At 46.0% G+C, this 26245-nt stretch overlaps 1 protein-coding gene across 5 annotated transcripts in view; it reads right to left on the minus strand.

Moving 5' to 3' along the window:
- Positions 1-225: 225 nt before the first annotated feature.
- The window catches only part of SNX30 (sorting nexin family member 30), a 101141-nt gene continuing 75121 nt past the window's right edge, over positions 226-26245 (minus strand). For 2 of the 5 annotated variants that reach the window (XM_073226049.1, XM_073226056.1), the window contains 3 exons: positions 17642-17728; positions 11002-11169; positions 226-6308 (listed from right to left, as the gene is read on the minus strand). In XM_073226049.1, coding sequence (XP_073082150.1) covers positions 6249-6308; positions 11002-11169; positions 17642-17728 — 315 coding nt within the window. In that variant the 3' untranslated portion in view covers positions 226-6248. Of the gene's footprint in view, positions 6309-11001; positions 11170-17641; positions 17729-17753; positions 19261-19375; positions 20295-26245 lie in introns of those variants that run through there. The other 3 variants (XM_037027376.2, XR_012126702.1, XR_012126701.1) reach the window with 3 other exon arrangements.

The raw sequence follows: 26245 nt of genomic DNA on the forward strand, positions 1-26245 counted from the left end.
TTCTCTCCAACTTGGTGCCAACTTGTAAAAAGTAGGAGAGGGGATATTGAGGATAAATCTGTAAAGAAGTGAAGAAGAAAAACAGTCCAGTTATATTTTTTCCTGCTGCTTGGTATATCCTGATTCTTGCAAGCAAACAGATATGTCATTAGAGAAGATAAAAAAAATAAGAGGCGCACGTTTTCCTGTCCAATAAAGCAGTACAAATGAGAACATGACTCCAGGTAAAGAAAGCATCTTTCATAGGTTTATTGGTCCATTACTTTAATTGAGGTAAAGAAACCTTCTTAAATTTACAAGCTAATAGTTTATCAAGCAATACAAATTCATTTGTTTACCTCAAAATGTAATACTAATCCCATAGTAAACAATGGTCAGAATTTTTTATACACAGATATATGAAAAAAGGTGGACAAAAACCTCGTGCCGGCATCAAAAATGCAACAGAAAATTTTTTTCTTTGTACAATCTCTGGGTTCTATAACAAAGGAAGAAAAAAAGTGACATTCCTTTTAAAGATTAGTGGCTTCAAAAAACAAAGACTTTGATCTGTAAATAAATCTCTTTCTCATCTACACATTCTCAAGCATTTTTTTTTTCACAGCTTCTGATTTGGCTTAATGGCAGCATGGAGAGAACACATTTACACTGAAGACTTTATCATGATCTCAGGTGTTTTTTTTTTTAATCTTAAATGTAAAGAATGATTTCTAAAAATAAGAGATACAGTCCAGAATTTGGACATGACCCAAGCAAAAGTTTTTATCTCTTATTCAATAGTTAAAATACAAGTTAGAAAGTTTGCTGGCAGTTCATTTCATGGGAACATATCAGATGTACATCATCTCTCAATGTACTCCCAATGCACAGACATCAAGGGAACAGGCACACAGAAGTACAATGGACAGGGTGTCCACTGGACAGGCCCAAACATCAGGGCTGCCCAGGTGACAGTGCTGTTAGCTGCTGGTTTGTTATTTGATGGAGGCCCAGCTGACACAGGCATCACTTTATGATACTGATTCATGATTCTGTTTGCAATCTACCTTCCCATCCCCATTTCCTCCCCAGGGGAAAAGTGATTCCCCACCTCCATCTTTCCTTGTCCTAGTATCATGAGTGATCGGAGGGTTGGTCTGAGACTGTGAGCAGGCCTGTCCATGTGGAGTGCTGACAGGTGTTAATGACCTCTGACCTGGCCTACAAGTAGCCCAGAATCACCTGGTGAGAAGGTGGCACTGCCAGAAGAGGTGTATGTGCAATATTCGATCACTGGTTTTCATAGTAAAAGCTCTGTTTAAAAAAATGGACTAAATTAGGTGAGCCAACACAGTATGTTTCATGTTTTTGGCATTGCAATCTGTGGAGAATTTCTACCTGAAACATGATACTCTGAGCCTACCTCCCCCTATGCCCCCACCAAGGTTGTCTTTTAAAAAGCTGCTCTGCAGAATCAGGGCAAGCCTTTAGTATTGTCCATGATCTCTAGAATTCTTTGTGTCTGTGTGATTTGTCGACGCTGATACCATATATCCTCAACAATCAAAAGTGTGCCGAAAGGCACTAAATTTATCTTTCATACTGTGAAGCAAAACAAAAAAAAAGGTTTTGTGGTCCCTGTGTTTCCTTACATTATCAAAAATATCATTTGGCAATAGCAGTACTTAGCTTTCTCCTCGCAAAAGGCAGCCCTTGCTTGTTGTCCTAAGAGGATGGAGGACTAGCTGTGTTAGACCTCAAGTACTTAAGCTGAACAACTGACTACATTTCTAAAACCTCCTTCTATCCAAAATCTAAAAAAAAAAACACTAGTTGAAGAATAAGGCATATGAATAGGTATTGACAATTCTCAAAAAGTTAGGCTTTCAACAGTTTGTGGCATTTTAAAAGTGCTTTTTGTTGATTTTCAAGTGCTAAATACACAGAATGTTTACATATAAGACAAATATCTTACTGGTTTCTTAAGGTTCTTTTTTTCAAAGCACTTATTTACACGCTATCTGTAGTAGTAAAAAAACTGCCAGGGTAATAGATTTTTCTGCCCCGAAGAAAGGGTTAGACAGCCATACCCAGAATGCATTTAAATACTTATGAGTATGAAAGAACAGTCAGCCCCCCCACCCCCCGTGACAAAGCTCCCCCCTCCTCCGGCTTTTCTAGTGCAGACAGCCCTGTGCACACTCTCATCTGTGTAGCCATGGGGAGACCAGACATCCTTAAAACAAAAAGCTAACCACCTGTTGAGTAAGTTGATGCAACATCAGTTTCCTGGTTTATTTACTGAATTAAAAAATCATGAGGAAGAGAACGCCGACACATCCAACTTGATCTGCAAGCCTGGCCCTGCAGATGCTTTTTTCCTCAAATTTACAAATTTACTGATAAATGCCACCTGCCATCTGAATAGAGACAACATAAGAAGTGAGAGGGCGTATCCAATCTGCTGCTGTCTTGAGGACTTTTGAAGTGAGAAGACAAACCCAAATTCCTAAAATATTTTGGACATGGGGATGAGAGCAAAGCGGTGTTACTACAGCCGTATGATTAGATCCCCCAGTTTCCAAAGGCCTTGAAAGGAGGCGTCTGGGAAGGTGGGGCCCGGAATGGGCGTGCCCTGCGTTGACCACAGGCAGCCTGTCTTGGGCGGAAGTGCCCGCTAGGGCAGCCAGGGGAGAGCCCAATTCTAACCCATCCCAAGACCCAAGCAGATAAAGCCAACACAGACCTGGCAGGTGGCTCTGCACCCTGCTCCTCCTCCTCCCTCAGGACAGACAGAGTAGAGATGACTACCTGAAAGCCAGGTACGTGCGATTTCAATGCCATCAATGGCGGGGCCGAGTCACACACACTCTGGGCGTTTCCTGGGCCGATACCAGCCCGGGAGACAAACTCCACATGGCCTTCACACCCTCCTCTCAAGCAGAACTCCTGTTGTTGCATCACAAAAGGCAGCTTCATAAGCACTGAGCAGCAGGTGTGCATTTAATGCCCTCGTGCGGATGGCGAGTGAAAAAATATATTCAATTCAACAAGCAGGACATGCTCCGGGTGTGGCTGGAATTTGGCATGAAGACAAACTTACGTTACATTCACTACAGTCCCCAGAGTCATGCTGGTTTTGTTACTTCAGGTCAAAAAAGGGGTCTGGTGAGTCCAGGAGCAGCACAGGGAGATACGAGCCAATTAACTCCACAATTGCACTTACCTGAGTTCATCAGGAATCATCAAGTCTTACTAGGGGATAAAAGCCAACTCCAAACCTCGCCGTGTAGGATGTTCCCTCCTTACTGAGCAGAAGAGCCTAGACCCTTGCTGGCGATCCCCCAGGTAAGGAAGAGCAGATCCACAGCAGCTGCAAACCACAGCCGCTTTCTTCAACATCTGCATCTCTGACATCTATTCAGTCTCTAGGAATTCTCTTAGAATTCCTTAGCCTGGATTTCTAACCTGGGGGGATGAGACCTTTCACTTGCCAGGCCCAGGGGCAGTTGACAAGAATAATGGTCTATTCCACTGCCCTGTGATCAAGCCTCAAAACCTGTCCACATCCGTCTGCCCGAGGTAAGGTGCATTCTTAAGTACAAACCTCCTGGAAAATAAATACAAGATAGGAGTTGGGGATCTCAGCACCATAACTTTCTGGAGCCAAGAAGGATGGGGTGGTAAAGCCTCGACAAGGTGGTCTTTGGCACTGCTCACAGGGAGACACCTTCGCGCTGGAGATGACGTGAGTGCTTGAGGGTGCTGCCCCTCAGGGGCCTGGTGGAGCCAGGGGTGGACAAGGACGTGTCTCCTTCACTGCCTACTGTCCTTGCCCCCTCCTCATCAGAGGCCAGCCTGAAGGGTCACAGGCCCCTTCTCCAGAAAGACCATTTCTCCAAGGAAGTCTGCAACACACACTGGTTTGCCCAGCTCTGCTATCAATGGCATGCTGGAGGACAGTGGCCTTGTTCCAGCTCTCTCTAGAACATCACCTGGGAGCCAAACAAATAGAAAAAGACATATCCCAGGATGCCCAAATCCCTTCACAGCCAGTTCTCTGCTTCCAGTAATGTAAGGGAATGACTGGGCACCCACCCCTTCCCCATATGTCCCAGATGGGAAGCTGGTATTTTTGAAGGGCCCCTTCTTTCCCAACTGACCCTTACACACAGAAATGTCCCTGGGCTTTGGCTACTAGAAGCAGACTAATTCCAGTCTTCTGGTAACTGTTTCCATAATTCTTCCCAAGCATTCGTCACCCTGGACATTTTTAAAGCACACATTCCCACAAGGCAAGATGGAACGTGTTCATTTCCAAAGATGAGCGTTCACTGCTCAGTCGGTCTGGTGTCTTCCTCCAAATATTAATAGAAGGCCACCAACCCGTTACTAGATACACACCCTGTTCTACCAGCAAGCTGTCAATTGGACCCAGACATCCATACCCACGCCACATGATGGTTTAGAGGTAGAATGAAACACTGAATCACCACTTGGGCTGGATGGACTGTTCATATCCTTCTGCTGCAATCAATCATTTCTAATTGTACCAAACAAAATTCACATCAAAGGATTTTAGAATGGCATGAAAGGGGTCTTACAGTGCAGGTAAGTACCAACTGATATAAAAATTATAATTTAAACTTCAACTTTTTCAAATATGACGACACACAACCAAACTGTTCTGTGCTGTCCAACTGCTGCCTCCCCAACACCAGCATCAAAGCCATGGCTGAGCCAAGGTCAACCCTGCAGTCAGAAGAGGAATGAAGTGACTTCAACAGGTGGCATGTTGCCCAGTATGTACAGGTTAACTTCCATGTGCAGCCATGTCCCAGCACAGGTTTCATTAAATAATAATAATAATAATACCACTTATTTGAGGCTCAGGTTTCAATGAGCCACAGACGAAAGAACACAAACATGACCTATGTAGCTTCATTTCAGGAGAAAAAATAAAATTTGAGTTGGAAGATAGATCCTTTTAGTCTGTTGGTTTGAAAAGTATACCTGGTAATTGTTGGAAATGAAGACTTCGATGCACCCAGCAGTCCCCAGAAATCTGGCTGCAAATTGAGATTTTAGCTGAACAAGAAGTGTAGAGTTTGGTATTACGTTTGTCATTTTTGAGGCCTGTCCAGATACTCACTTTTCTTCCTGACCATATTAAGGGTTAAAGCACTTCATGTAGAACATTCACAGTGAGTTTACACAATCTCAACTGTGTCATAACAATACACCAGGTTCTCACCAAAACATTGCCTAAACACTCAGTGGACATAGTGGGAAATATTAAACTAGGAATTTTTGGTGAGGTAAAGGCAACCGGCACAAAGCAGACATGGTTGGTGGGGCCTGGCATATGCCCACTGATCTCACCAACTAGGGAGCTACTCTGACTTCAAGACAATAGATATTCCCAAACAAGCTTAATCTCTAGTCTGACGACATTTAACAAGCAAAAGAAAAACACTGAAGAACCGCACAGAGAAAAACTCACCTGTTTTCATTTTACACAAAAACAGTTTCCAATCTACTGCATTCTAGTGTCAGAAACCAGCTGGGAGAGCAATGCCCCCTCAGCTGCTCAAGGCATCGCATAAGGACAGGATGCTGGCTAGCTCACTCTAGCACTGATACATACAGACACTGACCTCATTGGTCCTATATGAACCAAAACCATAAAACAGATGTCACTCATCACATGCAGGCAGCAGGCCAGTCACAGCTACAGGCCTCTGTACATTAAAGACTTTCCATGGAGGTGCCAACTCCTCCTTCTAGACTGAGCCAGGTCAGGGCCCATGGAGGCCAGCTGCAGAGCCCCAACGCATCCACGGAAGGCAAGCGCTGCCTTCTGTTCATGTCTCCCTCATGTCTTTGAAAAGCGGGACCTGGGTTCTCTTCCACAACTGGCAACTCCATGTCTCCAAACCCAAAACTGTAATGAGATGTCGGAACGTCAGCTGAGAGGCGTCTTGTCCCTCAGTTTCAAAGCTTCGTGGTGCTCCATTTAACCAGTCCCTCCCCACATGGAGGTCAGCTTCTTTCACTGAGATGATTACGGCTTTACAGACTCCACCAAGGAATAAATACTAACCGAAAACAACTATCGGACAAAGGAAGGAGGGGAAGGGAAAGAAATACATGAAGGAGAGACGTTTCTGTGGTCGTTTTCTCAGTGCTGCTTCTCTGGCCCTGCAGGAACATTCTGGAATCGGGTGCCAGGCCCTGTGCAGGTAGAAGTCTCTGTCCCAGGAAGGAACTCACTTGGCTTCTTGTTTCTCCTGCAGGAGCGGAATAATCGACTCCCACGCCATGAGGCACTGCAATGACAACACACACACACAGTATCAGCACTGGGTTTCAGATTTCGGGGTCGGCTTCTTGTTCTGCTCCCATCTACCCCTCCACGGCTGATCCCAGGGGGCTGCCTTTGTCTAGTGATGCCTACATGTATTATCCATAACTATTAGAAACAGGAGATAACACGTGTTTGTTCTGAATACACCACCCCAATCTCTATGAAAGACAGTGGTGTCTCTACAAGGCCTAAATGCACTGGCCATAAGTGAGTGGAAAGGTATTCCCTGAGAAATTCTTTCCCTTCAAAATGCAGCAAAGAGACCAGGCTGCAAACCCTCGATGAAACTCTGGGTTCTCAGCCAGGAGACAGACACTGCCCCGAGGCCGGGAGGGGGGCATAAGGACGTGAATCAGATTGGAACGAGCAGCCACCCAACTCGAAAAGCAGAAACCCTGCTCTTCCTCATCAACCTCAGATCCACTCCTGGATCTCCTGAAAGGAAAATGTGGGGAGGGAACTCTATGTTTATTAAGTCTTCTGTCTACTATTCTGTATTTTATATTCACTTTCACTAGCCCTCACCACTCTATGAAGTACAATTATTACTTATTACAAACACATTTCATAGGGAAAAATGAGAGCCAGAGAAGTTAAACAACTTGCCCAGCATCCACAGCTGGTAGGAGGCAGAGCTCATCATTCCAAAACGGATGTTCTTTCCACTACCTCAATCCCTCATCCCAGATCCTCATGAAGGGCCAGGAACTTAGAAGGCTCTGGCATTCTCCTCTGACAGCACCTGCTTAGCAAAAATGATCCCCCCCTTGGAGCAAGCTTTTGCATAAAGGGAAGGACAGAAGAACCAGACACGGCCTTTCCTGGAAGCAGCCCAGGGAGGGAGCAGGACTCTGAGCTGAGTCCCCGGGGAGGAGCTCTGAGCAGGTGGGAGGAGGAAGGCATCGCAGGTCATGCCAGGGAGAGGATGGTGAGATCCCTCCCCGGTTCCTCCGTGACACCAAGTGGGAGGAGCTACACTCAGACCCTGCCCTAGTAAGGAAGCCTGGGGATCCTCACAGAACTTGTTTTAGGCCAGAGCCCAGGGTCTGCGCCACTCTGGGTCCTGCCCTCTCCCAAGGCCATCATCTCAGATCTGGGAGGGTCCTCAGATGGGCAGCCAAGGCCACACCAGCTCTCCAGTCTTCAAATGCTCAAGCTTGTCTCCGCTTCAGTGCCCTTGCCCATGAAGCTTCCTGTGCCTGGAACACCCGTTCCTCAGGTCTTTGTCACCAGTGTCACAGTTAGGGCGAAACGGAATGAGATGACATGTGCAGATTCACAGTAAGTGTCATTTCCTCAGACTGGCTTCTCCTGCCCACTCCACTTGGCCCCTTCATCCCTGATCTGAATTACACCCCTAGTGTTTCCTCGTATAGTTTCTTGGACTTTTCCTGTAGAGCACTTATCTCACTCTGACGTGGTGGGATTCTTGGATAAACATGTACCTCACTAGACTGAAGGCCCCTTGATGGCAGGAATCCTGCTGTTTCATTTACTGACATACACCCAGCTCTTACACACAGCAAGCATACAGCAAGCATTTGTTAAATGCATGGAGGAGCCAAGCCAAGACCCCCAAGACAGTGTAGTCTTTGTGGTACATGGGAAAACTACTCAATATAGATATAAGACCTGGCCTTGAGTCCTGGGACCAGGGCCTTGGGAATGCTGGGATTAATGGCCAAGAGGAGTGAGGGACGCATCCAATCAAGTCAGCCTGGGCATAGTGAGACGGCCGCTGAATAGCAGGGGAGAGGAAATGCCATTTACTGAGTGTTTACCATGGGCCATGCGTGTTCTCGGTACTCGGGTATGGATTATTCATTGCATCTTCAGTCATTCACTGGAGAAGGATCGCTCCCATTTTACAGATGAAGAAACAGGGCACAGAGAGGCGCCCTGCTGAGGGGCACAGTCAGTAGAGGAATGAGGCCTTGACTTCACACAGACTGATCTTTCCACCTCTGGGCGCTCAGGACGGTCATGAAAGCACGTGACCCCTGTCCCCCACACTGACAGTGTGTGGCAGTGGGGATTTCCAGACCTGTGGGCCCAGCAGAGCCGAGCCCGAGCCTCTTGGGTCACTCACACGGTGTGTGACCTTGGGCAATTTAAACTTGGCTGAGCCTCCGTGTCTTAAGCTTTAAACTGAGAATCACAAAGCCCACTTCACAGTGTTAGTGAGGGCTAAACAGAATGAGCGGACTTATGCAGAACACCCAGCCTAGTGGCAGTCCAGACACACAGCAGGGGCTCCGTGGAGATGGCACTGAGAAAAGGGGTGTGCCACCTTGCTCTCTACCTCTCAAGGAGGGGTCTCCCTCCTCAGACCTGGCATGTAAGGGCCATTCTATTCCATGGTTTTGTTTTCCTGAACCCTCCTCTAGATAAAGACGCAGACACACTCCCTCTGAACGGCAGCCAGGACTATCAAAACCTTCAAAGTAAATGGATTCTTCCACTTTGGGATGAGGACATGTTTCTAGAATTGTGGTGGGAATAGCCGAGTTCATCTTTGATCAGTCTGATTTCAAGTCCACAGGTTACCTGTTCATTTGTGATCAGGCCATTCTTCATCTATGACTTTAAGCTTTTAAGAAACATAGGATTTTTACTCTACAAGAAGATATGTCAAAGAAATAATCAATCTTCCCATGTTTTCTTCCGCCTGCTACTTCTATAGCTTTTCTTCTTCCTCCTAATTACAACCCTTAAATAGAATTCGTGCCTCATATCGAATTTACCGAGTATCATAATTCTTCCAAGTGGTAAAGATACCTCAAGACAAATGCTGGGCATAGAAGCCACAGGGCATAAACATGCAAAGAAGTAAAAAACTAACCTTTTCAAACAATAAGGCTTCTCTCTCACTTACCAACTTTACATTTCCCTGTATGGCCCCGGAAGACGACTGGTTAGCCAGAGACGGGTAAGATTCCTCAAGGGAGGAACAACCTAAGACAGGCACAGTCTCAGGGGGGCCATCAGGTGAGAAATTGGGGATCAACAGAGGAGAGGCTTAGAACCTCACCCCCCCCTGTTTTGAGAGAAATCTTCTGCATCCATGGATGTTTTATTGCCCTTGTCTAGCTTGGATTAACACATAGTCTACAGGCACACACCTGATCATCTACATTTGCTCTCTTACAACACTGAACTATGTTTTCTACCTTTATCTTGCATCTACCTACCACTTCAGCATTTTATTAAAAATAATAATAATAAAGAGAGAAATGTGGTATCCACATATAAATCAAGTATAAAAATCAAACGAATATTCATATTTGGACTGATTGTTTATAGTTCATAATGCGTGATCAAAACCGAAAGTTTCTGTGATGACTGCCCTTGTACTGTTCACCATGTAACTTATTCACTATGTAAGAATTTGTTCTCCATGTAAGAACTTGTTCGTTATGCTTCAGAAGATTGGAGACTGACGAGAATTAGGCTTGGGGTGGATTAATGATTGTGCATTGAGCACTGACTCCCCTGTACAGAATTTTATTGTTGTTAACAACCATTTGATCAATAAATAGGAGAGATGCCCTCACAAAAATAAAAAAAAAAAAAAGTACACACTTCCAATTGTAAAATAAATAAGTAACCGGGATGTAATGTATAGCATAAGAAATACAGTCAAAATATTGTAACAACTTGGTATGGTGATTGCTGGTACCTAGAATTATCATGTATATAAATGTGAATCACTGTGTTGTACACCTGAAACTAATGTAATACTGTGTGTCAACTACCCTTCAATAAAAAATAATTATCTACAAAAAAAAAGAAACATAGGATTCCTTAGGAGAAATGTTCTGGGGGTGGGTGGTAGTGGTGGTGGTGGTGGTGGTGGTGGTGGTGTGTGTGTGTGTGTGTGTGTGTGCGCGCGCGTGCTGGTGTGTGTGTGTGTGTGTGTGTGTGTGTGTGTGTGTGTGTGTGTGTGTGTGTTCTGGTGTGTGTGTGTGTGTATGTGTTCTGGTGTGTGTGTGTATGTGTTCTGGTGTGTGTGTGTGTGTGTGTGTGTGTTCTGGTGTGTGTGTGTATGTGTTCTGGTGTGTGTGTGTATGTGTTCTGGTGTGTGTGTGTGTGTGTGTGTGTGTGTGTGTGTGTGTGGTGTGTGTCTGGGGAGCTTAACCTGAAGCCTGCAGATGAAGGGCACTCATGAAAAGCATTATTTTTAATGGTCTTCCTTTGGACTCCTACACACCTTTCTTTTAGGTATTTAAAAAGAGTATTTTGAAAACAAACAGTAGTTTAAGAAGGTATCTGTTTACAGGCTTCACCAGATGACCAAAGGGCTCCGTGCAGCAGTGAGGGGGGAGACCCTCTGTCTGTGGAACCACAGGCACCCTGAGCACCCCCAGCCTCCATTTCCCAGGGGCGTCCCTGCGCCGTGGCCTGGCTGACTGGGGAGCAGCCAGCGGCCGGTTCAGAGGGCACAGAGACAGAGCTGCTGCATGCGGAGCAGTGTGCGAGGAGACCCCGTGGGCTCCTGGGGGCCTCTGCCTCCAAGCTCATGCAGCGTCCAGCACAACCAGACTTGCTCAGACTACACGCATAAAATAAGGGAGGGAGTGGGACTGGCAGGCTCCCTGCTTCTGCATCTCTGGCAGGCCCTTTGAAAGCCCTGGCTAGAGGAAATGTGGTCTTACCAGCACACTCAGTACCTTCTCATAATACTGGATGTTCTTGTCAGCCATTCCCATGAGCAGCTGCCGGAAGTCCTGCCTCTTGTTGTCCTGCCACCTCTCCATGTCAGCTTTCAGATCAGCATTGAAACACTCCATCCGATCCTGACACTTCTCAACGTCTGCTGGCACCTGCAAGGGGGATGCATAACTGGGTGCTCTGCATGTGTCGCTGCTCACACACTTGTGAAAGGACTATGTGAAATGCCATCAACACACCCTCTCCTCTGGAGGCATTTAGTTGAAGGCAGGCCCTTGGGTTTTCAGGTCTAAGAAGGAATTCTGAAAAGGGCTATGCTGACCCAAATCTTCAAGCCCATCTAAGCACAACAGAGACTCAGGAGAGAAATACTCCCTCCACCCCCCATTTCCAAACAGGAAGAAGAAACACTGCAATTCAGAGCCACAAGTCTTTGTTTTTTTGTGTTTTTTTTAACCTATCCATATGTATACATGTGCGCAGATTTTACAAATACACAGCAGTCTTTGGCACGACCCTACTATTCTCCTGTGTCCCATAATGAAACCTTCTAGGGAAGGTTCCTGGGTCTGTTCTGGGGGTGGGATTTCTGATGGACCCACAGATATTAAGAGTCAAAACCATGGCTCTGGATTTTATAATTGCCTGACCCTCCATTTGGGAAATATTTTTAGCTTATCATTTTCACAAGACACTCACCCCACTGCCTGGAAGTGAAGAACACAAATGCACTTTGGTCTCACAGGCAACCTTATCTCAACTTGCCTACAGTCTAGCTGGGAAGAAATGAACAAGTCTAGACGTCACAGTGAGATGTTACAGGGCTTTCGCTTTGCCCTGAGCCCAGCAGGAGCGTGCTGAGGACAAGCTGCAGCTGGAGAGTGAGCCCCACTTGGATGAGGGGTCAGGCCTCCTTGGGGAAACACCACTGAGGCAACTCCTTAAAACGATACAAGTGGGACATGTGACGATGGGCAACAGGGAACTCCAGAGTGACAGTACATGCAAGTGACAGCAGTGAGATGACACCTGGACCCATCTCTGGAATAGCTATTGGCCACAGTGCCCACAAGGGCAGAGAAAGCGAACTCCAGTTGGCATGATGGGTGAGGGAAGAGAAGCCCGGGACGCTTCCTGGCGGCTAGGTTTTCTGAGGTCCATTTAACTTGTGACCCCTTTTTGGGCAATAGAAAAGCCTTGTGTTTCTCTAACTATATAGACAGTTCTAGAGCCAGTCTTCCAATGTTTGAATATTGCATCTACCCACTCACTAAATGGGTGATGTTGGGCCTCGCCATGCCTCAGTTTCTTGGATAACACAACCCACCTTATAAGGTTGTTATGAAGCTAAATGAGACAGTATGCATAAAACACTTGGTACCTGGCATATGTTAAGCACTCAACAGATATTTCTTAGTTCTAATCAGTATAAAATTATAAACCACTGTTCACAAAAGATAATCTCTCATTTGCATAGCCCCTCAAATAAAAAATACTTCTCTGAACTTTACTCCATTACATATAAAAATAGGTTTCTTTTTCATTTTCCAAATATAAAATACATTATTATTAAACATATTCTTTCAAACTTCATGCCACCCTTCACCCATGCTACCTCACTCCAAGATTTCACCAGAAATCAGAGATGAATCAGCACCAAACTATATTGGCATGAGATCCCCTTTAGCACCCTGGAACTGGGGCAGTGGCTGTAACACCAGAGGGAGAGGACAGAGCAGACCAACCTGGTGCAGACAGAAGTGACAATGCGGCAACCAAATGCACGTGAGAAATAAGATAGCAAGTCGAAGAAGGGCCTGAAGTTTCTAGTCTGGGTGACTAGGCTGGTAATAGTATACCACAGGGTTCAGGATAAAGGACAGTTCCACAGATCAAATAAAGGGGGGGTGGGTAGCTGCAGCCACAGGAAGGGTGAGACCCTCCCCATAAGAGAGAGCTGAGACAACTCAGTAAAAAAAACAACCCAATTTAAAGTGAGCAGAGGGCTTGAATAGACATTTCTCTAAAGAAGATACACAAATGGCCAAGAAGCATATGAAAAGATGCTCCACATCACTAATCATTAGGGAAATGCAAATCAAAACCAACAATAACACCCTGCATCCATTAGGATGGATGGCTACCAGCCTCCCAAAAAACAGAAAAGAACAAATACTGATGAGGACATGGAAAACTGGAACCCTTGGAGATGTGGAAAACAGTATGGCAGTGCCTCAAATAATTAAAAACAGAATTACCATATGATCCAGCAATTCCACTTCTGGGTGCACATCTGAAAGTTTGAAAGCCAGGGTCTCAGAGATATTTGTACCCCCTTAGTCACTGCAGCATTATTCAAAATAAACAAATGGTGGAAGCAACTCAAGTGTCCATCCACAGATGAATGGATGAACAAAATATGGTACATACATATAATGCAACATTACTCAGCCTTAAAGAGGAAGAAATTCAGATGCAAGCTATAATATGGAAGAACCTTGAGGACATTATGCTAAGAGAAGTAAGCCAGTCACAAACAGACAAGTACTATATGACGCCATTTTATATAAAGTACCCAGAATAGTCGAATTCACAGAAAAACAAAGTAAAACGGTAGGTGCCAGGGGCTGGGGGAAGGGTACAGAGTTTCAGTTCTACAAGCTGAGAAGACTTCTGGAGGTTGCACAACAAAGTGAATGACACTACTGAGCAGCACACTTAAAAACAGTTAAGATGGTAAACTCCTTGTTATGTGTATTTTGCCATGATTAAAATAACTTTTAATATAAAGGGAAACTTTTAAAATATAGGGACATAAGAGGGTGGAAGGGTAGAATTCATGGAGAAGCCTACATGTATAGGGTTGATAAGGGCATCAGCGAAGAAAGACGGTGGGCAAGCAGGAAGTGAGTCTCAGAGAGCAGAGCAGAGCGCAGGGATGCAGGGGGTCGGGGAGGGTGCTTAAAAAGTAGAAAGTAGGAGGGATCAGGTGAGCCGTCTGCAGTGCCCAGCTGCCAAAGCTGCCCGGCTTCATGGAGAGGAGGCTGCTGGCAGCAGACATGCGGGCTGCGCTGCCCTCGCTTTCGCCTCTGTGCCGGTCAGTTCACTGGCCGCTGACACCCAGCATCCCTTCTCATCCCGATGGCTAGCTACGTTTGTCGGCTGAGGTGCTGGAGCCACGCTGCCCTGTCTCTGAGGATGCGGAGATGGCCTACCCAACTCCAAGGGGTGGGTGCTGCTTATCACGACACACCAAGAACAAAAGAAGTCGCCAGATAAGACCTGAAGGACAGAAACTTCTAAATGGAGAAGACGGCATTTTTCATGTTGGGCCCCCACCTCGTGAGAACTCCCGTGACAGTATGCGGGCTGTTAGAGTGATGGGGAAAGGGTAGTGGGGTGAGATTAGGTATATTCTGTGCACTGGGCAGGAGGGTAGGCAGGTAAACTCACTCAGCATTCATTTAAAAACGTACTATTGAGCTCCTCCTGTGTACCAGGCCTTCTGAGCCCTACACTATAAATCCCTACCTAAGTTTCCTCCATGGAGCTGGCTGGACATACCAGGTAATCTACTCCCATGATGACCGGTAATCCAGTCCCCAAAGGTTCTGTAAGGCAGGCGTGATCCCAAGACCTGGGGTCGGGGCGGCTCATGGCTGCTACAGGTCAGCAGCCAGGACCACTGACAGGATGGTGGTCCTCTCAGTCATACGCTGCTGAGTGAAACGGGGCGGAGCTTCCTAACCGGTGCTGTGCGAGTGATAGCAACACTGACCCCTGACCCGCGGGCAAGCCAGAGTCCCAGGCTGGTCACAACCAGTTTCCTGTAACCTCCTCTTTATCCCAGTATCATACAAATACTTTCATTTTCTCTATGAGCCATGAGATGAAAAAGTTGAGAAAACAGTGCAACCAGAAAAAACAAAATTAATAAAAAAACAAACTATTAGGTGCCAACAAATCCAGAAGACCAAGTTCTCATTCAGCATTCTTCCTACAGACAACAGGAGCTTCTGGGAAGCGGAGGCTCCACCGAGGGAGAAGCAGCTGTCACTACATCAGACACTACGCTGGTCTCTCCAATTTCACAACAATCACATGTGGAATCCTTCAAAGGCTACTGAGCAGACAGTCCAAGCTGGGGACAGAGCTGGGACTTGAACCCAGGGACGTCTGAGTCTAAAACCTGTGCTCTCGCTACCAAACCATGGTAGACTGGGACAGGTACCACCTGAGCCCTCCTCTGCCCACCAAGCTGCTGCCCCAGATCCCAAACTGGTGGCACTTTCTGCTGCCCTGTTAGGTCACACTCACTGGTACACCACAACAGCCCGCTCTGCTCATCATCACAGTGGCGGAGTAAGTGGCTCATCTACCACTGGCACGGCTCAGCGTCCCATCAGGAAGAGGGAAGCCGAGGCCTGCCTACCCACGGTGTGCTAAGAGAATGCAGGTGTGTTCGAAACCTGCTGGTCAGTCTCACTGGCTGGAAAGAAACCCTTCCCATCTTGAACTCCTGTGGCCAAGAGAATGAGTTGTATGGGTAAGTGATGCTCCAGGGAGAGGCTTATGGCAGCAGCTCAAAGATTTCAACGCCACTGGGAAGAGAAGAGGCCAGCAGGGAGGGCAGGGCACAAGGCAAGAGTTCCTGCAGTCTGGCTGGGTGGAACACGGTAGCCAGAAACAGCCAACATTTCATTCGTCCTACTATTCATAACCTTCAGCTCCTCTCTCTGTCCCGTATAGCACTCTGCGTATATTAAATGTCAAAAACAGCCTCTGAGAAAGCTTGTAGTCAGTGCTGAGCAAGTACAAATGCTGATAGAACTATTTAAGCAACATGTTTAAATGCAGGATCCTCAACCTCCAGACTAGGCCAGTGGCAGAACTTGCTGTCTTTCCTATCCTCTCTAGCCAGGAAATGTGACTTCTGGACTTATACTGGGGAGCTAGGTTGTTAGAATGTAATTTTAAAATATATGAACACAGTATTCCATATCATTCCTTTAAATAAGACTGAGACATGGGCTCAGCAGACAGCACCTTCCAAAATAATAGGAACCAATCAATGGGACAGGCAGCTGGAAGACGGAGGGCAGCTGTGCACCGAGCTGCATTTCCATCACCGCCTCTACACGGGACAGAAGGCCGCCAGCCAGTGGCGAGAGGAGCAAAAGGGACAGTGCCCGGCTCTCTGGCCATGTCCCAGCTGCAAGAGTCCCGATCCTTATCACCGGCCTTCCTGTGAGATCTATGCGGTCTTCCCGCTCTTGTGTAGATCACAAGGTCACACACGAAGCGGTGTAACCAACACGTACTGTCTGCCCACCGTCCAGCACGTCGGATAAGATGCTGGCATCAACACAGCGAGGCAGTTTATTGAGCTCCTTTGTGCCTCACTTCCTCACCCATGAAGTGGGGAAAGAATGACGCCATCTCTAGGTCTCAGATGAGGGCTGCTGGGATCATGTGAAGCAACTGACGTAAGGTACCCCATCGAGTCGAGGTGTGCTGTTTCTGTCTGAGGCACGGGTTTTGGATTCCCAAAGCTGGTTCCTTTCCAGCAGCGAGAGCCCAGGCAGAGGAAAGCCATCTGAAGTCAGAGTGTTTCCTTGAAATGCGCACCCCTGCTGTTCTTCTCCTTAATAACACTTCCTACTCCACCTCTTCTTTGAAAACAAACACATCTTCCAATTGCAAAAAAAACAGAGCAGAGTAATGTAAGGGCAACTGGCAAGGTTCTGAGGCCAGACTGCAGGTTAAAATCCTGGCTCTACCACACACGGGCTGTGTGATCCTGGGCCTCAGTCAGCCCATCTCTAAAATGGGAATAATGGTGCCTGACCCACAGGACAGTTGTGGGGAATAAATGAGATGATATGAACAGCCTAGTACACTGTAAGCACACTGTAAGAATAAACAGCTACTCTTAACTGGTTTTTCATCGTGGCTGGGGGAAGGGACAAGCAACAAAGACGGGCCAGTACGGAGAAGTGCCCTTCCAGCAGGGTCCTCTAGAGCACGGCGCCAAAGCTCAAAGGCACCACAAGCAAGCCAGACCAGTGCGTCTCAAATTTTTTGGGAAAGGGCCACTTTTTGTTGTCCCTCTTCCCCAATACAACCAACTTGCAGTTCTACTATGCATAACTAGTATGCGGCTTGCTCCACATGCAACTCTCCATGCTAGTTTCATTTCACAGCACTCTAGAGCATTCCACAAATGTCAGACTGCTACAAGTGTTTACTCTCAGCTTCTGCACTTTTCTCATCATGGATTGGTTAACAGTTCATGGACCAGTCTACAAACCACACTTCTGAGAAACTGATGACTCACACTTCTCTTCCCCTTTCTCCTCAACCCCATTTAACAGAGAGGACCGCCCATGAATGGCAGAGCCAGAAGTCATAAAAAAAAAAAATCCCAGAAAACTGAACCCCAAGTGCACATTAGGAACTCCTAGAAATAAGACACAAAAGGGAGCAAAATGACAAAAATAACAGCATCAGCCCAGCCCAGCCAGTACCGACCACCCCAGTCGTGCATATCTAGGACAAGAATTCCCTTAGCGCGAGTAGGGCGATGGCAGCTTGCAGCCCAGGGCACCCCCGGGGCTTCCTGACCTTGGGGCGGTCTTCCTTTCTCAGAGCCACAGCTTCCAGCTTGGCTTCGTACTCGGCTTGCACTTGGTCCCTCTTCTTCAGTACGCTCTGTGGGAGGCAGAAAGGGGAAGCATGTAACACCGAGTTCACAAGGGGGCCTCCAAGACCCCAGGCAGGTGGTGCGTTACCCCATTCCTCCCCACATCACGGCACACCCAGCCACAGCCCTGTGCTCCTAGGACAGTCCGGCTGTAGCCTGACACTTGACATGGACTCCGGAGGAAGCAGGGGTGGAGGAGGGAGGGCAGGAGAACCATTCTCAGAGACTGGGCTTTGTCGTGCAGTAATTCTGTCTGATACTGAAAGTGACAGAAATCCTGAGAAAGGCAAGTGTGCGGAATGGTGTCCATCCACAGCCATGCTGATGAGAGGACTCGACTTCCCCAGTTGCAGAGAGAACTCAGCTTTGTCAAAATGTGGAGCCTGGCAGGTGACAACGCAGGACATTCTCTAAGCTGTTAACGGAAAAGTCTAAGTCAGGGGAGTTCATCAAGTTGACCCCTGGTGGACTGATTTGCTCATTGATACAGTAGCCACTTACCTGCCCTCCACTCAGGGCCAGGGATCCAAGGAGCAAACAACACAGCCCCTACATGAGGGGTGCCGGCTGGCAGAGAGGTGCAGACACAGCACAAGGCCACAGCTACGTACAAGTCTGGCATCCCTGGAACCAGGTGGCGAGCCTGCCACAGCCAGCGGTATGTGGGCTCAGAGAGCAGTCTGGGCAGACTCAGGCAAGGCAAACCGGGCACCCAGGATGCAAGATTTAAGGAGACATACCTGGGCCCGTGCAAGAACAAGGTCAGCACCTAGGCATGAGTGCTTCCCTTACCTCACCTAGCCGGCTCTGCTGCTAAGACCCCACCAGGAAGAACGGAAGAGCCTGCGTTCGACCTTCTAGAAAAACATGTTTCATTCACAAGTTTTTTTCTTCTTTTAGTAGAATCACAAATGGCCAACTAAAGGTGGTAAGAATGTTCTTTCCCACTAACTCAGATGTCACAAATTACTACAAAAGTGTCTCATCTCACACTTTTCCAACAGGAACGTTCCATCAGAGCATGGAGTCGGGGTAGGAAGGAGCCATTCCTCAGCTAAACAGTGGGCACCTTGTGACCCTGACAGCGTGCTAACTGGTGATCTCAATAGTTGAGAGCACTCTGGGACAATCCCCTAATGGAGTGTGTCGACACGGGGGACCTCAAGTCTTCCCCTGAAGTGAGGATTTGCTTTGAGAAGTGTTTTACCATGCGAAAAACATGAGGTAAAACCGGCAGTAGCTTGCTTTTCATTGTGTGCCACCCGTCTTTCTCCCGAGTGCTCTGAAGTTCCCTCCCCACACTGAACACCTTGGGGTCAGAACGTTTACAGTGCTCTTCAGTAGACGTCTGGGTGGCGGTGGGAATGTTCCGTTACCTGCACCGTGTAGCACGGGGGCCACTAGCTCCACATGCCCACCCAGCCTTGAAATGTGACTGTGTGACTGGAGGAGCTGGACTCCAGTTTTTAATTTTCATTCGCTTGAATTTAAACTTAGCCACCTGGGACTAGTGGCTGTCATACCGGAACTGCACAAATCTCTAAAGTAAAACAGAAAAAATAGATAAGGGGTCCTTTCTTGATTTCATAGAGCCCATAAAATATTCTGAATCTACTGGTCTGGTGTTAGTAGTAGTAAAAACCACAACTCCCCACCTAAGAGAAATAAGCAGAGGATGCCATCCGTGGACACACACACGTGGTTTCCCGAGGACACACGTCCCGCGGTGGGACGGCAGGGAGAGCGGCTGGCAGCAGTTGTCATCACGGCCACGCACACCCTTCACAGGACCGTCACATCGTATTGGAAAAAGCTCGCATACCCAGACTGGCAGGGGTGGGGCTCGAGAGACAGGGCTGCGTCATTCCGGGGGCGCGCTGTCAACATGGCAAGCGCCTCTGAACCGAAGCTAGAAATGCTCTTAAAAACAAAAAAACCGCCCTGGGATTCAGCTCAGCACGGGGCTTCCCTTCCCCTTCCCGCACCGCAGGCAGGGGCCCCAGGTCGGCCACCGCCACCCCCCTGCCTCGCCTGCAGTGACCAGAGTTCCTTCTCATGTAGACTAGCTGGAGGACTTGTGCTGACACCCCTACTTCACCGGACAGCAAAAAAACCGCGCGACCACCCTGCGGCCGCGGGAGGTACTGTCCTCATTTTACAGACAAGAGTGCGGGGCTCCAGCGGAGAAATCCGGTTGAGGCCGCACCGCTGGCCACCAGCACCGAGCGGCTCCGTCAGGCTTTCCCAGCTGCGGTCCCGCCATCCCACCATGCTGAAGGCTGGGAAACGGGGTTTGAATCAAGCTGAACTGTTTAAGCCTACCATCCTCCTTGAGAGCACCTCTGCACACCCCTGGTGATGGTCGGAAAAAACTGCCTCCCACCCCGCACAACACAGGGTCTGTCAATAAATCAACCCATGGCTGATGCCCCTGAACCTGCAATGGGGTGAATGGGCCAACAGGCCACGTCAGCACCTTCACAGAGGTCGCTCCATCGCTGAGTGACAAGCGCAAGGTATTTATCATCTGGGCTTCTCACAGAACTTCACAGGGGTCTCTGATTCTAGCAGATACTGTAAATCGAAACATGGTGTGTATGGACATACGTCCATCATTACATGGTGCATCCCTGTACCCTCATCTATATAGCCATCCTCACCCCTGCTTCTGCCCGGCCTTCAGGTATCTTCATTCATCTACCCAGGTGCTGGGGATACGGCAGAGGGCAAAATGCACAAAGCCATGCCCTCGCAGTGCTTACATTCTAGGGGGGGAGGCGGAGGTACATGGTAAAATATATTAATATATAATGTGTAAGGCAGTGCAAAGCATTGAGGAAAAATAAAACAGGAAAGGAGGATGTGAAGTGCTGAAGGTTTGTGGGATGGTGGAATTGTACCCGGTGTGCTCAGGAAGGGCCTGGATGAGGAGGTGGCTTTTAATGAGAGACACGGGATACATTTCTATTTTTTAATGTAGAATACTTCATATGGTCCTCTTTTTAAATGTAGAGAGGAAAAATGACTCCATTTAACAATAAATTGCAAGGAAAAATAAATAGATGGGGAGAGATTTTTTAAATATTTAATAAAACTATCAACCAAGTATGCATTTTATTTGAATCCCTATTTGTAAAAAACAAAACTGTATAAACAGTGTCTGGAAGAACAGGGGAAACTGAACACTCACACTCACTGGATTGTTTTAAGAAATACAAAGAAAAAATTTTTGAGGTGTGATGACAATGTGGCCCTCTTCTTTTTTTATAAGAATGCTTGTATTTTGTTAAATGTACTAAGAGTCTTACTATGAAATGATATGTCATCTGGGATTTGCTTTAAAATAATCCAGGGGATGGGGGTCGGGAGCAGGTGGGAGTAAAGCTAGAACAAGATGGGCCATGAGTGGGCTGGCTGATGAGGACAGGGGATTGGTTGGGCTTTCCCTCTGGTCTTGGATGTTTCGGTTTTTCCATAATAAAAAAGTTAACAGAAACATAATTACTGTCACCCAAAATATTTACAATAAGCAAACAATAGCCATTACACTACAATGACAAGAGTGTCTGGAGGTGAGACCACAGACACATTCTGTGGTTTGGCTCTCAGTATCTGCACTGGACTTTCTTCCAAGAAAGCACCGCAATGGGCAGTATCACTGGAGGGCTCATCCCCTCTCCACTCGCAGAGCTCAGGCTCACGTCTCTCCCAGGTTATGGGAAAAGGAGGAAAAGGAAGTCCAAAAATAGCCCCCTACGCAAAAGATGAGTAATGCAAAAAGCCTCATCAAGTCCTGAAGGTTTTTAAGCTTCAAATCCTTTTGTAAGACGGACATTAGGATGCAGGCAGGGTTGAGAAGGTATGTGAAAAGTCCAAGAGCAGCTCGGCCCCAACGGGAGAATCTCAGAACAGAATGGGTCATATTCTGACACACCAGGGCCAACAACCCAAAGGACCCAAGAGCAATCTGTGTAGAACAAGGAGGGTACCATTACCATAATAGAAGAAATGAAAAAGAGAACAAATTAAACACCCGAAACAGCCTAGGGGTGTGTTTTGGGTGGCCCTCCAGGAGGGCACTGTCCTGCAGGCAATGCTTTTTTTGACATGCTCCTTTTATACACTCATTCTATTGAAAACAGACCACTTGTGAGTTAAATTTTCTAGGGCTATGTGGGTAAAAATGAAACCACACATTTCCCCCTAATTTTAAAACTTACCTGTTATAGAAAATGTGGAAAAACAAAGAAAAATGTAGAGGAAGGGAAAATCGCATTTTTTAGGCACAACCAGGCATAACACATTATGTCTTCACAGTTTTTTCTTCTTGCAAACTTTTTGTCCTCTAGTTTTTTCTCTTGCATCACACTTCTTTGATGCTTCTCATTTTTTCTGTTTTCTTCCTGGTACTCCTGTTATTCAGATATTGGATACAACAGTCTGGTCCTCTCATTTTCATATTTTTTTCTTTCCAATACTCTGTCTTTTTATTCCATTTTATGTATGATTTCCTTAACATTTTCTCCCCCCTCAACCCCCATTTCTATCATGGGTTGCATTCCATGTGCTCTTTGCTTGTTCTCTGGATTTAAAATTTTTTTGTTTTATGGCTGTGACATCTCTTCTGAAGATATTAGTGATTTCTTCCCCTGGAAATTTTCTTCTCCCTCAATGATTTTTCACTCAATATGCTTTTTCTTCATTGTTTTTACTTGATATCATATTAGAAACTTCCCTTAAGTATTCGGTGACTCATGTCTGCCTACTCACCCAAGAAAAACTAAAAACCTGATTGAACGCTCTCTGCACATTGAAGGCTGGTTGACAAGTCTCTATAGGGATCCTGCTGGGACAGAAAAGATCTCTACAAAAGACAAAAAAACTGTCTTTCCCCCATTGTTCATTCATGTATTTCACTGAGGATCCTCCTGCAGTATCAGTATCTTCAAGTTTCTTTTCTCGTTCTGTTCAGATTGTCTAGAAAAGACTCTTCTGCAGGGAATATCTACGGCTGAGAGCCAAGCAGAGGAAGAATTCTGAGTCTTAACATTCAGTAACCTTTTACCTAACATCCCGACCTTAGGGTTTTAGTCCCTACCCTCAACTGTGCCTGGGGCCCCTCAGTCCAGAAGTCCTCTGTTCACCCCTCCAGGGAACATGCCTCCAGTTCTGCCAGCGCGGAGAAGGGACAGTGGCCCCTGTGTGAGAAGGGAGGGACTGCAGGCTCTACCTAACTGCTTCGTAAACAGGTTCCTGACTCACCTTTCTCTTTGCTCCATCTCCAGTCTCAGAGGTACTTAGTGTCGCCAACTCTAGACCAATATGAAGGATTCCACGGTGTGAATCAAGCAGCTTCTAAGTTTTTTCCCCCACAGTCAGCTTGAAAGGCAGCTTTTTTTGAGGTACCTAAATCCGTCATCACTTCTCAATTTGCCTTCCAGTCCCAGTTTTATTGCCATTGTTTCCCCTCTTGTTGCTTTTTATCTTTGTAGGGTGATACCTTTAAAAATATGTATATCACTCTAGTGTCATTTTGGTGCAGTTTCATGAAGAAGAGGACATTTATATATTCAGTCTGCCATCACTGGAAATCTCAGATTTTTAATTTTATATTTTTCTGATTTTTAAAAATATTTGAGATCATCATGTAGATTTCCACATCCTGCTTCTTCACATTTTCAGGAAATTAAGCCCTCCATCTGTAACCCCTTTTATTTAGGAAGGAGGACTCTTTCCCCCAACTCAATCTCCCAGAAAACCTCCTTTTTCTTTTTGAAAGGGACTAGAAGCAGTCAACCCAAAGCAGTCACTTGACTCATTAGCTCCACCTTGTGGCCCCTTATGGAAAAGGTGGGCAGGCGGGAAAAAAAACCAAACATTAAAAAATGGACATATTGAAAAGAGCTGTCCCAGAACGTTGCTTAAAATATCTCCAACTCAAAGACTGTCTTTAGACCCAGACTTCTACATCCACATCTCACACCTGTAATCACCATCACCAATGCCTTCCTAATTATTAAATCCAGTGCTTCCTCTTAATCATGCTCCTCCTCAAACATTTAAAACATTTCTCTTGCTTCATTGAGGCAATCCTCTACATTTTTTCTCCTACTACACTGATCAGTCCTTCTTAGGCTCATTTTCTACTTGTTCCTCCTCCTAATTAGGTGCTAGACCACTACATTTTGTTATGACTCAGGGTGCAGACCCGTGTCACTAGATGTCTGCCCCCTCGCACAGACTTAAGCACCACCTATATATGCGGTCCCGAATTGCTATTCCCACTCTAAACTCATCACCAATGGCCATGACAGCTCTAATAACTAACAGGCAGTTTTTTATTGGAATAAAGTTGATATACAGTATCATATTGGTTTCAGATGTACAACATAGTGATTCAGTAATTATATACATTACTAGATGCTTGCCATCATAAGTGGTTACTCCATTAGCATACCAAGATATTATAGTATTATTGGTTATATTCTCTATGTTTTATTTCCATTCCTGTGTCTACCTTATTTTACAATTTGCAATTTGTACCTTTTTATCCCCTTTTGACCTATTTCACCCATCCCCTCACCACCCTCCCTACGGTATCCAAGAGTCTGTAGTCTATATTTGTGGGTGTATTTCTTTTTTGTTGGTTTGTTTTTTAGATTTCACATGTAAGTGAAATCATACATATTTGTCTTTCTCTGCCTGGCTTATTTCACTTAGCATGATACCCTCTAGGTCTATCCATGTTGTCGCAAATAGCAAGATTTCCTTCTTCTTATGGCTGAGTAATATTCCATTGTATATATGTACAACATCTTCTTTATCCATTCATTTTTTGATAGGCTTTGCAGTTGTTTCCATGTCTTTGCAATTGTAAATAATGCTGCAATGAATATAGGGGTGAATATATATTTTCAAATTAGTGATTTTGTTTTCTTTTGGTAAATTCCCAGAAGTGGAATTGCTGGGTCATATGGTAATTCGATTTTTGGTTTTTTGAGGAACCTTCGTACTGCTTTCCGCAGTGGCTGCACCAATTTACATCCCTACTAACTGTAGGAGGGTTCCCTTTTCTCCACATCCTTGCCAACACTTGTTATTTCTTGTCTTTTGGATAGTGGCCATTCTGACTGGCATGAGGTGATACTGAATTGTGGTTCTGATTTGCATTTCCCTGATGATTAATGATGTGGAGCGTCTTTTCATGTGTCTGGCCATCTGTGTATGTCTTCTCTGGAAAAATGTCTATTCAGGTCCTCTGCTCATTTTTTAATTAGATTATTTGGGTTTTTTTGGTGTTGAGTTGTACAAGTTCTTTATATATTTTGGATATTAGCCTCTTACTGGATATGTCATTTGCATATATATTCTCCCATATGATAGGCTGCCTTTTTGTTTTGTTGAAGGTTTCTTTTGCTGCGCAGAAGCTTTTTAGTTTGATGTAGTCCCACTTTTGCTTCCCTTGCCTGGGGAGATGTACCCAGAAATTTCTCATGCTGATATTCATGAGCTTTAGAGTACATCAGGGAGCACGATACCCCAGCTTTGTTCTTCTCTGTCAAAATTGCTTTGGCTACTCAGGGGTCTTTAACGGTTCCATATAAATTTTAGGTTATTTACTCTAGCTCACTGAAAAATGCTATTGGAATTTTGGTAGGGATTACACTGACTGTAAATTGCTTTGGGTAGGATGGCCATTTTGACAAGACTAATTTGACAAGACAATTTGACAAGACTAACTCAACATGGCCAAAACAACTTGATTCCCAGCTGCTCTATCTTTTCCACCCAAACTTCCCCATCCCAATAAACAGTCCCATTGTCCACCCAGATACTGAAGCTAAAACCCAGGAGACATCAGTTCCTCCTTTTCTTACTTCCCATCAATATAGCAGCAAGTCTAGTTGGCTCTTCATCAGAATGTGCCCAAATCCACCCACTTGTGCACCACCACAGCCCAAGCTCCACCACCTGTGTTGTCTGCCTCTTGGCTCCCTGTGACAATCTCCTGCGTGGTCTCCGTAACTCCACAACCCATCCTCCATCCTGCAGCACTAGTTGTCATCTTTAAATAAAAACTATATCCTGTCATTCCCCTGAATAAATCTGAATGGCTTCACTTTTATTCCGAAGAATGAAGTCTGGACTCTTATCAAGCATGGCCTTTAAGATGCTGCCTATCTCTTGGACCTCACTTCCCCCCACCTGCTCATTAGGCTCCACTCACTGTCCTTTCGGATCTGCAAAGACACCAAGCTCATTTCTGCTTTAGAACCTTTGCACTGGTTATTCTTTCTGCCTAAAATAAAATGCTCACTCCTCTGATCCTTGCAGAGCTAACTGCTATATGTCACTCGAGTCTCCAACCAAAGCCCACTTCCTCTGTGTAGCTTTTCCTTCCTGCCCACTCTTCTGACTCTGCCTGCAGCGGCCCAGTCATTCACCAAGACCTCTGAGATAGGCATGCTCCTTGACTTGGAGATTAACCCATCTCTTAAAATAACAAATTACATGCCATGTAATAC

Source organism: Manis javanica, chromosome 2 (assembly GCF_040802235.1).
Source record: "Manis javanica isolate MJ-LG chromosome 2, MJ_LKY, whole genome shotgun sequence".
Taxonomy (NCBI): Eukaryota; Metazoa; Chordata; class Mammalia; order Pholidota; family Manidae; genus Manis; species Manis javanica.